The sequence below is a fragment of the Paroedura picta genome, chromosome 7, assembly GCF_049243985.1.
Source record: "Paroedura picta isolate Pp20150507F chromosome 7, Ppicta_v3.0, whole genome shotgun sequence".
Classification (NCBI taxonomy): Eukaryota; Metazoa; Chordata; class Lepidosauria; order Squamata; family Gekkonidae; genus Paroedura; species Paroedura picta.
The window spans coordinates 82,163,080-82,177,800 of NC_135375.1; the positions used below are offsets into that span (position 1 = coordinate 82,163,080).

Genomic DNA, 14,721 nt, shown 5'->3' on the forward strand with positions numbered 1-14,721 from the left:
CTGTGAGACAACTATCAGGAGGACCAAAAAGAGGGCAAATGGGAATGATTGACTATCCTCTTTCAAACTAGTGCTGCCTGGGTATCTATTCCAGGAGAGTGGAGCTCTGAAGGGGGCCCTTGACTCATTGCCTCCTTATAGGTATGTATTGTCTGTTTATTGCATGTAGTCTCCTGCTCTTACTATGCTTTTTCTGACACTCTTTTGCACTACTTATTTTATAATCCTGGTTCTGTTGCATTGCTTATTAGATGTCTCATGCTATTGTGTAATAATGTGCCTTGAGGCTCAGTGAGAAAAGTCTATGCATAAATCGCTTTAGTACACTGCTATAAAACTGTGCAAGGTTCATGCCTGGGCTTTCTGGTAACAACGTTGCCTCTATCGTTTCACTTTTCATACAGAAGCCTGTTAGTTCAATAAATATTTTGCCTGCCGTTCCCTTCTCATACTCAGATCTGGTTTAGCAGGAGCTGGGTGGAACGGAAAGGAAAAGGAAACTGTAGACCTTGTTAGGAAGCTACATCCTGCAGTTGCCTGTAGCTCGTCCTGGCTTTTCTTGCCTCGCTCCAATGGTTGGTTGACGGGCTTAGGAGGAGATGAGAAGCAATTTAGTGGTATCCTCAGCCTCCTAGTAAACTTCGTAGAAATGCTGAGCCAGAAATAATTTGCATTACTATGTTCAGCCTTCCCTGCGCCCCTAGTGTTTGCAATCAGAACTGCATCGGAAAAAGAAACATTTTGTGAATGCAACATGACAGGGGCTTCACGGACCCTCCAGCTGACCCTCCCCTAATTTTGTCCCCCCTCAGTGGCCTTGTAATTGAAGCATTCTCTGGCATTCACAGAATCCCCAGTTCTGCCTCCATGATTAGGCTAGAGACACTGGAGTGAGGCAGAGCCCCAGCAGTCTCAAAGAAAGGTCAGCTACTCTAATATTGCCCTAGTCCTTTGTTAAACTTAGCATATGGATGAATACAGAGCCATTCAAAGATCACAATTATTTCCTCTTTTGTCCATCTGCAACACAAAGCTGCATTTTGTACCTCTTAAGCCTCAAGCTTTGTTTAGCCAAGAGAGCAAGGGAAATGCACTAGGAAGAATTAGGGCAAATTGACATGCAGCAAAATGTCATCTTTTATTTTGTATCCTCATACATGGGTCAAAACAAGTGGTGATGATCCATGTAAGGAGAAAAATGCTGTGGCACATTGAATATGTGGCAGAGAAGATAGCATTAACCACTGAAGTTCCCTTCCCCATCTTTACGGAGAGAACCAAAACCAGCTACATGCCTCCTAGGAACTTGCTAAACTGCTACAAAGACAAACAGGATGGATTGAACTTGAGACCTTGACAGCCTGAGTAGCTTAATGATGCTACCTGGCAGCCCAGGTTGGGGGTATTGCCCTCATCAAAAAATCCCAGGGGAAGGACTTGAGCCTCCCAGCTCCCATAGTTTATTGCCTCTGTATGTGAACTTCCAAGCAGAGCAGTATGAATATGCAATGGTGTCTGCTTGGTCATTCGAGGATGAATGTCAAGTAATTTCTGCTAGGGGACTGTCCCTAAAAGTCCATGAAAACCACAGATCATTCTTTGATCAACGATCATTCAGAAATGCAGTTTTTTTCCTGTGTGATGGACCAATACTACTGGCTATCCCATATCTCTTTTATGTATGTCTTGAATTTCAGTGATGGCTGATAACCTTAAATTGGGGAGGCAGGAAACTTCTACTTTGGGGCATGGGGTGAACAGGAAGTTATCTGGCCCCTAGCTGTCAACAGCCTTTCAAGGCCTGGGCAGATTTGGAGGCAAATCCAATGGAATTTCAGGGAGCTGACAGAACATGGAGTAAAGGAAGCTATCAGTGTTCAGTTTTTACCTCAGGGTAGACCATGGTCAGAAAAAGTACCACTCTCTGTGCTGAAGAGCCAAGGAGTTGTTGACCTGATTTTTAGATGGATGGATCTATGTCAATATTTTTTTCTGTTTCCCAAAATGATGGGCAATTTTGATCTATAAACATGAGAATGTTTGTATTGCTTTCTAGTTCTGCCACCAAAAAAAAAATTGGCTAGTGTTTTGTGGACATAGAGAAATCCAACACTAAGAGTGTGGGATGAGGTAAACTGTTTCTCTCATGAACTATGAGATACCAACCCAAATGGTTGCCAGTGTGTATAGTTCAATCATTAGGAAGTATTGCTGTCACTAATATTGTTCAACAAGCTAACCACCTTTTTTCCAAAGGGGAAAACAAAGAACATCTTTTTACATTCAATTTCATTGAATTACCTCATATATGCCAGCCTTGCTAATATGAGTCATAATTCCCATCAGAGTTTGGAGGGAGTTGTATGCAGGCCCCACCCTTAGCCATTAACAGAATCTAAGGCACACAGGCAGAAATGTTATCTCAGTCACAAATACTGACAAGTGATAGGAGGATAGTCTGTTACTAGATCTTCCTGAGCATAGCTGCCCAAGAAGAAGGTGAAGCGTGAATAAAAAGTGGCCATTGCCAGGGATTCAAACCTACCTGGAGAACTGCTCTACCTGGGAACTGACTCATCTTACCATTTTCAAAATACAGTGTTTTTAAATTGCAATGGCCATTTGTATATAAAGTTTGCTTCTTAGCATATAAAAATATCCAGTTTGCAAGAGAAAAGAAACCAAAAACATAAGGAAACTGGCAAAAATCTGCAAAATTCTACTGCTTCAAACCCTATTTACCCAATTTGCTCAGTTTTGTCCACCCATGGTTCCCTCTGATTTAAGGTGGGTGTTTTAAAAACATATTTAGCATGCCGAGGAGCTTCTGGGGGAAATCCCCATTTAGCGAAGATGACTGAGCATAACAGGAAGCTCAAAGAAGATAAAGAGCGCCTCAAAAGAAAATCCCCTCCCTGCAAGTCTTTGCAGTCCCCTGCTTGGATTTATATCAATAAGGACAAATGGCTATAGGTTCATTGTCCCACCCTACAGACTTATGGCAAATAGCATCATATTAATAACATCTGTTGCCTGTTAGCATTTTAACTACAGTTATCAACTGATTTTAACAGAAAGATGATCAGTTAACTATCATCAACTAAAATGCATTGATACTTCATCAAAACCTCACTACAGGCTCTCTTTTAAGATTAATAAACTAGAAGAAGAAGAGTTGGTTCTTATATGCCGCTTTCTCTGCCTGAAGGAGTCCCAAAGCGGCTTAGAGTCGTCTTCCCTTTCCTTGCGTTATCGTACAAGGCTTGGCTTCACTGGAACCCCCCCCCCTCCAGACAATGAATGGAAGATCCACTGCAGCTTTTTGGCTTCCTCTTGGGGCTATTTGGGGAGGAGGAGCATTTCCTGGTGTAATTTGGACGGCAATCAGACAGAGGAGGTGAGAAAATCATGCTCTGCTGGCAAAAATCCTTCCATTTACGGAAATGCTCGGTGGGATCTAAACTTCAGTGGTCCATTACTCATTCCCACACAGTCCCTCCCAAGAATGCTTTTAATTATCAGTCCCTCTGATTTGCCCTCCTTTATTAGCTGTTTTATTAGCTAAGGGCTCATTCATTAATATATGAAAAGTGACTACAGCTGAAGTCATTTTCACATGTGGTGGTCTAAACGGGTGGTTGCCACAACAGGAGTGGCAATGCATATGCTAATAACATTGCTCCACATGCGGCATGACTAGATCCTGACTGTAAATATAAACAGACAGGAAAGAAGCTCGGAGTCAATTTAAATCACATGTGTTCAAATGAGCTTGGAATGTCATAATGACTATTAGAGCAGCCCTCCAGAATTAATCTAGCCAAGGTTTATAGAAATCCAGTTAGACTGGAGGAATTCTTCAGAGGAATGAAATGGTCAAGGGGTGGGGGCCTCTCTGTTAAGTATCAACTTCTGAAGTAAGTGTAACTTCCCTTTATAGCCCAATCCTATGCACATTATGTTACAGTAAGTGCCACTGACCTCTAGTAAGGAAGGTTAGAATTTTACCCCCACCCCTAACACAGCTATAATTCTCAGAATCAAATACTATTGCATTCAGTAGAACTCCCTTCCACACATAGGGCTGTAACCTTGGTTTGGCTGAGGCTAAAGGCTGAAGATATGTGGTTGAATCTTTAAATGGCCATAAAGGGCAACTCAATCTCACATTGTGCCTTTTTGTAAGCTGTTGATATAATGGCAGATGTGTTTCATGCTTTTAAAGTGCAGCCGAGTGATTGAGAGGGTTGGTTCTACTTGTGTGTTGAAGCTGAGACCATTTCCAGGAAGCCTCACTTGACAGACAAGTATCCAGCCCCTGCGTTTCAGAAACAGTTTCTCAGTAAATATTATCAGATACTGAGAATTAATTATTCCCAGAATTACACTACTGTTGCTGTCTTCTTGGAAACTTCTCCTTTCTTCGATGATCGTTTCAGTGTTTAACCACCTGAGCCTGCAGTGGAGCAGTTGGATCTCAGCCCAGTAGGATCTGAGACCCACCAGATCTTCAAGAGAAGCTTTTGAGAGGCAAAGCTTGTGCTTGTCAAACACCGCAGAGTAGAAAAGGAGATCTGAGTCCTGTTACCCTAATCAGAAGGTGGGAGGAGGGTTGTGAAGGGTGCAGATGTACCATGGATATTTGTATTTGGAAGCCGCTTGATTGGAGCAGAGGGCAAATGCTTGTGGGCAGGATGTTAGCACCCGTTGTGAGACAGAATAGTGGCAGGAGAATTTTATTTATATCACTACAGATGCCTCTAAGCATCCCCCACACTCTAATCAAGCTGCTTACAATATACATTGTGCCTTTGCACCCTTTGCAGGTGGTTTTTACAACACCCCTCCCACCTTGTGACTAAGGCCTTTCCTGAACTAGTATTTGGAATAAACTTCCCGACTGGTCCAATTAGCGATGGGCGCGTTTATGTTGACAGGAAGGCATTTCCTCAAGTTGCTGGGTTTACTCTTGGGTGTCAGTTCTTGCCAGTCACCCCTCCCATCCTGTATAAGGTTGCAATACATTTAATGTCTTGGGTCCCTCCTCCCCCCATTCATAGTATGCAGTCGATTGCAGGCTGCCCTATCCTTCCCCCACTTCCATTCCTAAGGATGCAGCAAAAGCCTCAGTCCGGCTGCAGGCATCCCAATCCACTCTCTTCCACTTCCAGTGAGGCAGTGAAAGCCTCAAATCCCTGGGTAAAAAAGTATCAGGGAAAGCTTTTATAGATTGTGTTTTTCAGCCGCTTCAGTGACTTAGGTGGAAGTAGCCCAAAGAGACAGAGGCAAGGATGATCTCCAGTGACAGCTGGACCAAGGAGGGTCACTGTGGCTTGTGTTGCTCAGTCTCACAGCATCGTTTGACGTGGTAGACCATGAGCTTCTTGCTCACCACCTCGTTGATGTGGGGATATGGGGGATAGCCCTTTGGTGGGTGACCTTCTTCCTCCACAGCCAAGGGCATCTTCATGCATTCTCTGGCCTAGCTAGTGTGGAGCTTTGGTCTTGGGTGCTCTCAATATGCTGATGACACCCAGCTCTATCTCTGATGGACGACCAACCAGATGCCCTTCTGAGCTCCATGGCAAGGTATTTGGAAGTGGTGGTGGACTGGCTCAGAGCAAGTCACCTGAAGCTAAACCCTTCAAAGATGGAAGTCCTGTGGCTGGGTAGGAAAGGACCTGATCAGGAAGTGTGTTTACCAAAACTGGAAGGAGTGCCACTCTCAACTGCACAGACAGCCAGGAATTTCATTGTCATCTTTGATACCTTGTTATTAATGGAGGCTCAAGTTACGAAAGTAGCGCAACTGCCATTTCCCCATCTTCTCCAAGCTAAGCTGTTAGCACCCCATCTGGGCCCCAGAGCACCTAGCCACAGTGATAGTAGTGACAGTCATCTCCAGACTTGATTACTGTAGTTCACTCTACACGGGCCTTCTCTTGTTCCTGTGCTGGAAATTGCAACTGTTCCAGAATGTGGCCAAATGGGTTCTCACCTAAACACTCTAGAGGGCCCACGTTCAGCTGGTCTTCTGGCAGCTGCACTGGCTTTCAGTTGAATTCTGGATCTGGTTCCAGGTTCTGGTTTTAACCTTTAATGTCTTGCACAGGCCAGTCCCTGCGTTTATCTGAAGACCTCCTTTGAGAGCCCTTTGATTGACAAATGCTAACTAGTTAGTGGTTCTGCCCTAAAGAAATATGCTTGGCCTGAACCAGAGCCAGGGCCTTTTCAGCCTGGTTCCTACTTGGTGGAATGAGCTCCCTGGGGAGATCAGGGCCCTGCTGGAACTCCAGAGGTTCTGCGGGGCCTGTAAGCAGAGGCGTTCTGCCAAGTTTATGGTTGAGGTCAGCGGAATCTATAATAACATCTGATTAGTGCCTCCCTCATCTTGCCCTTCTCCATTCGCCCCCCCCCCATTATGGGGCTACTGGTTTAATTTTAACTATTTTAAACTAATTTAATTGTATTTAAATTTTTATATGATATCTACTGCGTTTCTATGTCATGGCTTTTATTGATTGTTATTGATTCCTGCAGTGTTCACAGCCCCAAGGTGTCCTATCATGAGGGAGCAGTATAGAAGTCACAAAATAAATAAATAAAATAAAGAGGTTATTAGTTCAATTCTAGTTTGGGCCAGTAATTTTTTTCCCATCACAGAATTAGCAAAACCACAGTTCCCTCTCCCCTTCATTCTGGTTAATTCTGTTCACATTTTTTGCTTTTGAAAAGCAAACATTTTAAAAATGGTTTTAAGGTCAGGGAAGATTATGTTTGCTTTTCAAAAGCAAAGAACGTGAACAAAAAGTGTACAGAACTTGGAAGGATGAAGGGCTGCGTGTGAGGTTTTGTCCAGTCTGTGATGGAAATAATGACTGGCCCAAGCTAAAATTGAACTAACAACCTCTGCGCTTCTAGGCGCCTTTCCTCCCACCTATATAGCAAGTGTAGTCAACCTGTGGTCCTTCAGATGTTAATGGACTACAATTCCCATGAGCCCCTGCCAGCGTTTGCTGGCAGGAGCTCATGGGAATTGTAGTCCATGAACATCTGGAAGACCACAGGTTTGACTACCCCTGCTATATAGGACTGTTTCCAACTTGAGAATCATATAGGTCCACTATAATTGGAAAGCATTTCTTGCAGAAAATTGAATGTGTAGAAGAACGGGACAAATCGGAAGGGAGTGCTTTCCCCAAGGCTTGTTATTCTTTTCGCTTTAGGAAGGCACCGCAAGAAGTGCTAACAGGAACCCAGATATTTCATGGATTTACAAATCCTCCTGGGCAGCCTTGAGATCTGAAGCCAGTATAATGAATATAAACTATTTTTTTAAAAAAGACTGTAAGAATTTTAAAAAGTTGCTGTGTCTACACATCAGACTGGGTTTGGAACAGGCGATCTGGAAGAGGACAGCTGTTGAGATTCTACTGGGTGGCTGCAAGAATTGTGATAAAGGGACATCCCCTTTGATACAGAGTGTTGGAAGTCATCCTGCTAGTGCATAGGGCTGGAACCTAGGGTCGAGCTGTATTCCTTCTTTTCCCCAGTGGCTTGGTATGCTGAATATTTAGGAATTGATGCAAGTGCTTCTTGGCAGTATAGGAAATATGAGAGTCTCATATTTTGTGTAAGAGCACTGCCTTGGCAGCAAATACTATTGACTTGCCAAAAATGTAAGGACCCACCAACGGAGCACCAGCGGTTAGCAGAAATATGGGACATATGGACAAGCTGAGTCATCTAGAGTTGCTTTCTTTGGGGAAAAGGAAGTCTGAAGCCTTTAAGATAATACGATTTCCTAAACATGATGATAATGAAACACACGTTGGCAGTCTGCTTAAGTTCCATCCATGTTGTCTGTTGTTTGCAATGAAAATGTGAACATGTTTGAAATAAATGCTGCCTTATACTGAGTTAGTGCACATGCCTAAGTTAGACCCTTGGTCCTTGATGGGCCCGATTTTCGGCCGAAAACAGTGTAAAAAATAAAGGGAAAATACATCAGCAAACGGGCTTGTCTGTTGTTTGTACTTAGTGAATAAACAGCTCTGGGGAGGGACTGAAGCCGGGGAAGCCTCTAAACAGGCTTGCTGGTGGGTTGAACTTCGCTCGCTCGGAGAAAAAAAAATGGCGATCGCTTCGCCGGAAGATCAGAGGAGAGAGCCAGGGGGAGGGACTTTGTAGAAACCACAACATTGGTAATGCACAGAACTTTCCCGCTAGTGTTGCAGATTGGTTGCAGGAGTGTAGCGCTTTCCGGAGGGTGAATCCACTTTTGGGGATTTCCCTGAAAGCGCTACAAGGAAGCACTTTTTGCGGATCGGTTTCAGGTGTGTGGCAGATTGTCAACGACGTTGTGCATAATGGCAAATCAGTAGCGTTTTCAATTGGCAACCATTGTGCGATTTTGAAGGTGTGCGAAAAGCCCCATAGTTTTACATAAGTTGTAATAATTTCACATATAAAGTTGATGAACACTTCAAACGACCATGTGATTTTAATTGCTAATTGATGACTCATATGTCTAGAAATATTGGAAATTTCATTAATGAAGATTTTTGTGGGAATCCTAACCCTAACCCTAACCCATGGCCCGTTTTATAAATTTACATCATACCACACAATATATGAGATAGCAACATCTGGACAGGATTAATGTGTAATATCTTCTGAATGTGTGCCTTTCTGAAAAAGTTTGCATTTCTGAGCACTGAGGACAGCCCTTGAGGCCAAAATGCATATGGCCGTATGTTGGTCATTTGACATGTTCATCAACTTTGTGAAATTATTATTCAAAGACTAGCTGGTTTTTATACCTCGCTTTTTAATATCTGAAGGAGTCTCAAAGCAGCTTATAACCACCTTCTCTTCCTCTCCCCTATGAGGCCGACGAGGCTGAGAGAGCTCTGAGAGAACTGTGACTGGCCCAAGGTCACCCAGCTGGCTTCATGTGGAGGAGTGGGGAATCAAAACCCAGGGCCATTTCGCACGGGGATCTTTGTTGCAAATTGTTTGCGGAATGAAAAATCGCCATTTAAAATAGTGGAATTCGTCGTTTTGCACACCTGGCTTTGTAGTGGAATCAGTTGCGTTTTTTAGCGTTTCCCACAGGCTTCCGGTCTCGGCAGAAATCGCTAGAAAGGAAGCGCTATTGCCAAGCTCGTCCCGCCCCTGGCCGTCAAGCAGCCAATGGGCAGCCGTTAGCATGCTCCCAAACAGCCGCTTTCCCTTTAAGGAAGGTTTTTTAAAAAAAAAAAACAGACCCATAGCAACGAATCTGTGTAGATTCGTTGCTACGGAGAGACCCATCCAGCTGCCTAATGTGAGCTTTCGTTTGATTGTATGATCGTTTGCACGCTGCCTCGAGTGATAAAAAAAAATCCCCCCCCCCTTCTCACGGGCTCGATTTTCGGCTGAATTTATGTGTAAAAAATAAAGGGACTTTATTTCAGCAAACGGGCTTTTAAGTGGTTTGTGCTTAGTGACTAAAGGTGAAGGACTGAAGCCAGGGAAGCCTCTAAACAGAAAGAGGCTCGCCGGTGCGTTTATCCCCACTCGCTCCGAGAAAAAAAAATGGCGATCGCTTCGCCGGAAGTTTGGAGGAGAGATCCAGGGGGAGGGACTTTGAAGAACCAGCTACAATGGTAACGCACAGGTCTTTAGCGCTAGTGTTGCAGATTGGTTGCAGGAGTGTATCGCTATCCGGAGGGTGAATCCACTTTTCTGGATTCCCCTGAAAGCGCCACAACGAAGCGCTTTTGGCGGGTCGGTTTCAGGATTGTTGCAGATTGTTGACGACGTCGTGCGTTATGGCAAATTAGTAGCGTTTTCAATCGGCAACCATTGTGCTATTTTTAAGCCGTGGGAAATGCCCCCCATTCTCCAAATTACAGGTCTCTGCTTTTAACTGCTACACCAGACTGGCTGTTATGTGATGCTTGTAGCCTGATTTTCAGGCCCTATATGTTTTTAACTTTAGTATTGTGTACAACATATAAGAAATATTTATTTTGATATATTTCATTTGATGCAGCTTGACCCTTGTTAGTTCATTTGCAAACTGCCATAAAGCACCATTACACACTTGACCTGCCATGAACTTCAGTTTGTGAACCTCAAACCAGGCAAAATTCATCTCGAGCTTTAGTTAGTGTGTTGGTTCATGCCCATCTCTAGATACCTCTTTGTTCAGCAAGCAGCACTACTGAATGCTTCCTAGTTCATAAAATGATCTTTCTCCCGGGGGAGCCATCTGATTCCAAAGCTGCAAAGCAGATTATTAGCTGGGATTCAAGGTCAATTTCTGGGAAACTGTGCACAGAGGCAAGGCAAGCAAACGGCATGCTGGTCAACTGTCAGCATCATCAAGAAAAGAAGACAAAGTTGACAGGAGGTTCTGGTGAACTTTGTTTATCCAGGGGAGAAGGAAACTGGTGGGAAAAAAACATTGCCATTTTTTTTAAAGTCTTGCCTTTTGATAGCCAAAGTTCATTATGAGGATCCATCGTTGCTTTAATTCTTGTCATGAGGGCTGTTTGTTGGCAAATGTTCCAGATATCTAGCTCAAAAGGCAGCTCCCCTCCCAACCCAGATTAGAGTCTTCTGTGTACTCAACATTTGATACATTAACACAAGGTTTTCTGAAAACATTGCAAAATGGTGTATGAAGGCCTGCTAGTTTAGGGTAGCCAGCTCTGGGTTGGGAAATACCTGGAGACTTCAGGGGTGGAATCAGGAATGGTGAGGATCTGGGGCAGGAAGGGAACCTCTATGTTGTATAATGCGATGGAGTCCATCCTCCAAAGTCGTCATGTTCTCCAGGGGAACTGATCTCTTTAGTCTGGAGGTGACCTGGAATTCTGGGGGATTTACCTGGTCCTATTGGGGAGTGGCATCCCTATCCTAGTTTATGGTACAAATCTGCTTGTGAAAAATGAATGCCTATAGGAAGGCACATGTAGAAAGGTGATCAAACCAGTGCATGGCAGGGGCTACCTAACGTCTTCTTGGAGAGGAATTCCATACCTATTTGAGTACAAACCACTTAAACATGTTTTTAAGGTTTCATCCTTCTATAAAGGGGAGACAGAATAACATTAAAGGTGTGCTTTCAATAAAATCAACATTGCAAAATCACTGTACACATTTTTAGAAACTTGTTTTTTCTATTTAAATACTTCGTAACTATAGTGATGAAATTGATACAGGCCAAATGATCTTTCTCTATCCTAGCTTTTAAAATATGGTCTGAAATTGCAGGCTATGACTTCTTGGTGCTACTTCTGTTACTCTGAGAAGCTGGTGTAGCTTATGGAACCAGCGGGACATTAATTCATCTCTCTGTTTTCCCTAAGTGGTCTAGGATCAGCCATACTCTGAGTTCTCCATCTACAACATGGAGATAATAAATACTGACTCTGTGTATTATGGATGGGCAATTGGTTCAGGATAGACAAAAGGAAAGCCTTCTTAATCCATGCAAGGAAATGTAGCGACGGCCACAAGTGCTGTTGGATTTAAAAGGGGATTAAACAAATTTATGCTATCTGTGACTAAAGAGAACCTCCATGTTCAGAGCATACTTCTCAATACCAAAGATAGGAGGCAGGTCAGAGAAGGCCTCGGCCTCTATGACCTGTAAGTTGGCCCTCTAGTAGTTGGCTGCTGTGTGAAACAGGATGCTGGGATAGATGGCTTCCTATTCTGATGTAGCAGGACTCTGATGTTCTTACCTCATTGTTATTTTAATGAGATAATCTGTGTGCTTTGTGCACTGTATAAAAACTAGGTGTGATTATTATTCCAGTTTCACCTAAAAGAAATACAAAGCCAAAGACTGCTCTGGGATGACCTTAAATGTTTACCTGCTCTGAGGTAATTTTTAAATAGGCATAAAACCAGGATAGGCACATTTTTCTCTGTTCATTGCTATCATCCCAGCACTCTTATGCACACATGCGCATGCACACATAATATTAGGCTGGTGCAGCTTATGGCATATTATTACTATGCAGCCCCAGGAATGATCTGGGGAGGGGGACTTTATTCCTGAAAACATAGAAAAGAAACACATTTTTATTTTTCTTGGGGAGATCTCTTGTTCCCCCCTTTACATTGTCTGCAGAGGGCCATCCAGTGGGACATTTCTTGAAAATGGCATGGTAGAAGTGTGACACCACTTCTGGCAAATACCCAAAAGTGACATCACAATGCCAGCATGATGAGATGATGCTGTAGGATTTGGGCAAAACTCTATGGTTTTACTCAACAGAGTTGGCAATCCTTAGGTCAGGCAACGAGACTGAGCCTTCGGTGACTAGGGATTCTGCAGCCCATGGGCCAAATCAGCCCTAGGAAGAACGGCTGCTCCAATGAATGCTTAGCGCTGAACGAGCTGCCATAGATGCCTAGTTAACTCCAGTTATGAACACCCACCCACCTATTTACCCCATTAAGCTCTCTGGTTGCATGTCACTCTACTTTGTATTTACTTTGTATTGACTGCAGAGCATAGTTTGGCTCCAGTGCATGGCTGATTGTCAAACAAGCCTGAGTTGGCAACAAAGATACTTACTGGAACACGAGAAGGGCTTCCTGAAAATCCATCACAACTTGGACACTGCTGGTACGCTACAGTGTACATGAGGGTTTCTTTCCCATGAAATGTGATCCATTCTGGGACTTTGACTGAGTAGTCATTTTGGCAAACAAAAGCGACCTGTTTTCTCAGCAGACTGCAAACATGTCCTGCATGTTCATTGCAGAGTATTTTTAGAAGTCATGCAAAAAGATCAGCAAACAATCACAGATTAAAAAAAAAACATGTGAATCAACTTGACGCGAGGTCCGCCTATAGTTTACATTGCTCTGTTTGTTCTGCGAAATCCATTGTATGAAACAAAGGTGAAGCCCCATCTAAGTTCAGGGAACCATCAAAACAATGTTGAAATGCAAACATCTGATTTTAGTCCTGTGTACTATAGCGATATTGTAACCAAATCTAATAGGCAGTGCACAGCAGACTGTTTGATTTTCAGAAGCATTTGCGCTTTTAAAATTATGATTCCTTTACAATGAAGACTGAGCACCTTTTATCCTAGGGAAAAGACACTCCCAGAAGCAAAGCTAACAGTACTTTAAAAATAACAGTAGAAAATAAAACTAACTCAGCCGTGCCAACAGGCATGGCCACAGCGATCCCAGCAACCCCATTGCTACCCACAAACCAGACCATCCTTAGCAGCTGTATTACCCGCCACCAGTCTCATGTCTTGGTTGCACTGATGACCTCTTACATCAACCACGCTAGGAAGACACCCTTCAGCCCCTGGATCTGCTGGCTACTGGGATGATGTCACCCTATTTCTCCCCACACCCATTGCAGAAAGAATGCACTTTTTCATTTCACTGCATCTTGTTTAGGACAAGTAATGTCCTTGTCTTCTGGGTGCTTGCAGTGTGGAAATGGAGTTGGGAGTACAGGAAAAGGTAAGCTGCGTTCATTATTGTTCATACAGTTAAGAGAAAGAGACTGCAGGCACGGTGGCAATTTTGACAGCTTCTTCTTTTTCCTTCTTACTCGGGTTCCTATTCTGTAGTACAGCTAATTGAGGGGTTCCTTGTGGCTGGAAGTTTGAGCTATCCACACTGCTCTACCCTGCCTGAAATCAAAGCAGCAGGAATAGGGAGGGCAGACCTCCTCTCTCAAGTCTCGGTTAGTGTAATAGGGTGGCCAGACTCCACTCTCCCTGAAGGGGGCAGGGAGAAAGAGACACCCTACCCACCCAGTAAGTCATGCAGGGATTGGCTGTTCACCCAGGTTGTGGTTCTGGGCTGTGTTGAGCACCTCCCCATGCAGCTCTTGGCTGAGCTGCATGGGTATTTACGGTTGCCATATTTCAGGCAGGGCCTGGAGAGCTTGCAAAATTACAACTACTCTCCAGATGCCATAGATCAGTGTCCCTGGGAAAAAGTGGCTACTTTGCAGGGTGGACTCTATGGTGTTATGCCCCACTGAGCTCCCTCTCTTCCCTAAACCCTGCTCTTCCCAGACTCTGCCTCCCAGATCTCCAGGAATTTTCCAGCCTGCCCTGGAGCTGGCCATTCTATCATGTCTTCTCCACACCTGCTCCCCTCCCCTCCCCCATTTACCAAGTCTCAGGCTGCACAGAGATTTGGCTGTGGCTGGAGTCCTGGTTGAGCAAACCCACAGCCACTGGGTCTCTGTGGAGGGGAGAGGCTTGAGGGCAACAGCAGGGGCAGCAGCCCTATGAGTCCCCTAGCAAGGCCCTCACTGCCCCTGAATATTGATAGGTCTCTTAGCATTAACCTTAGTTAAATAGTTTGTATGCCAGAGTTGTTAGCAAAAACCACTCTAGCCATATCCATAATATATGCTGTTTGTAGCACTGAGTGGAATGTAACCTTTCCTCTTAACAGCTGGTACTGAGTAGGTCCTTCTTGTTCTCCAGCAACTGAACGACAAAGTGGAGCGTCTCCAGGCATGCAGCCTTTCGCCTGGGTGCCACACTTCTCTAGCACTTGCAGAATTCTTCTGGCCTCTTGATGAAGGTTGCTGATCAGGCCTCTGTGTCCTCCAGGTGTCGAGTGAAGTACCTCTTGCCTTTCACAGGAGCAAACACAGGGTGTCCTGTAGCACTGACCTGCAAAATGAGGCATCTCTGGATCAATGGGTGAGGTGCCTTGGCCTTTCTT

The 14,721-nt window shown here is 44.2% G+C and overlaps 1 protein-coding gene across 1 annotated transcript in view; it reads left to right on the plus strand.

Moving 5' to 3' along the window:
• Nucleotides 1–14,721, plus strand: part of LOC143841200 (uncharacterized) — a 101,707-nt gene that overhangs the window by 22,424 nt on the left and 64,562 nt on the right. The window contains exon 4 of the mRNA XM_077345201.1: nt 13,429–13,494. Within this exon, the coding sequence (XP_077201316.1) occupies nt 13,429–13,494 (66 nt within the window). The remainder of the gene's footprint in view (nt 1–13,428; nt 13,495–14,721) is intronic.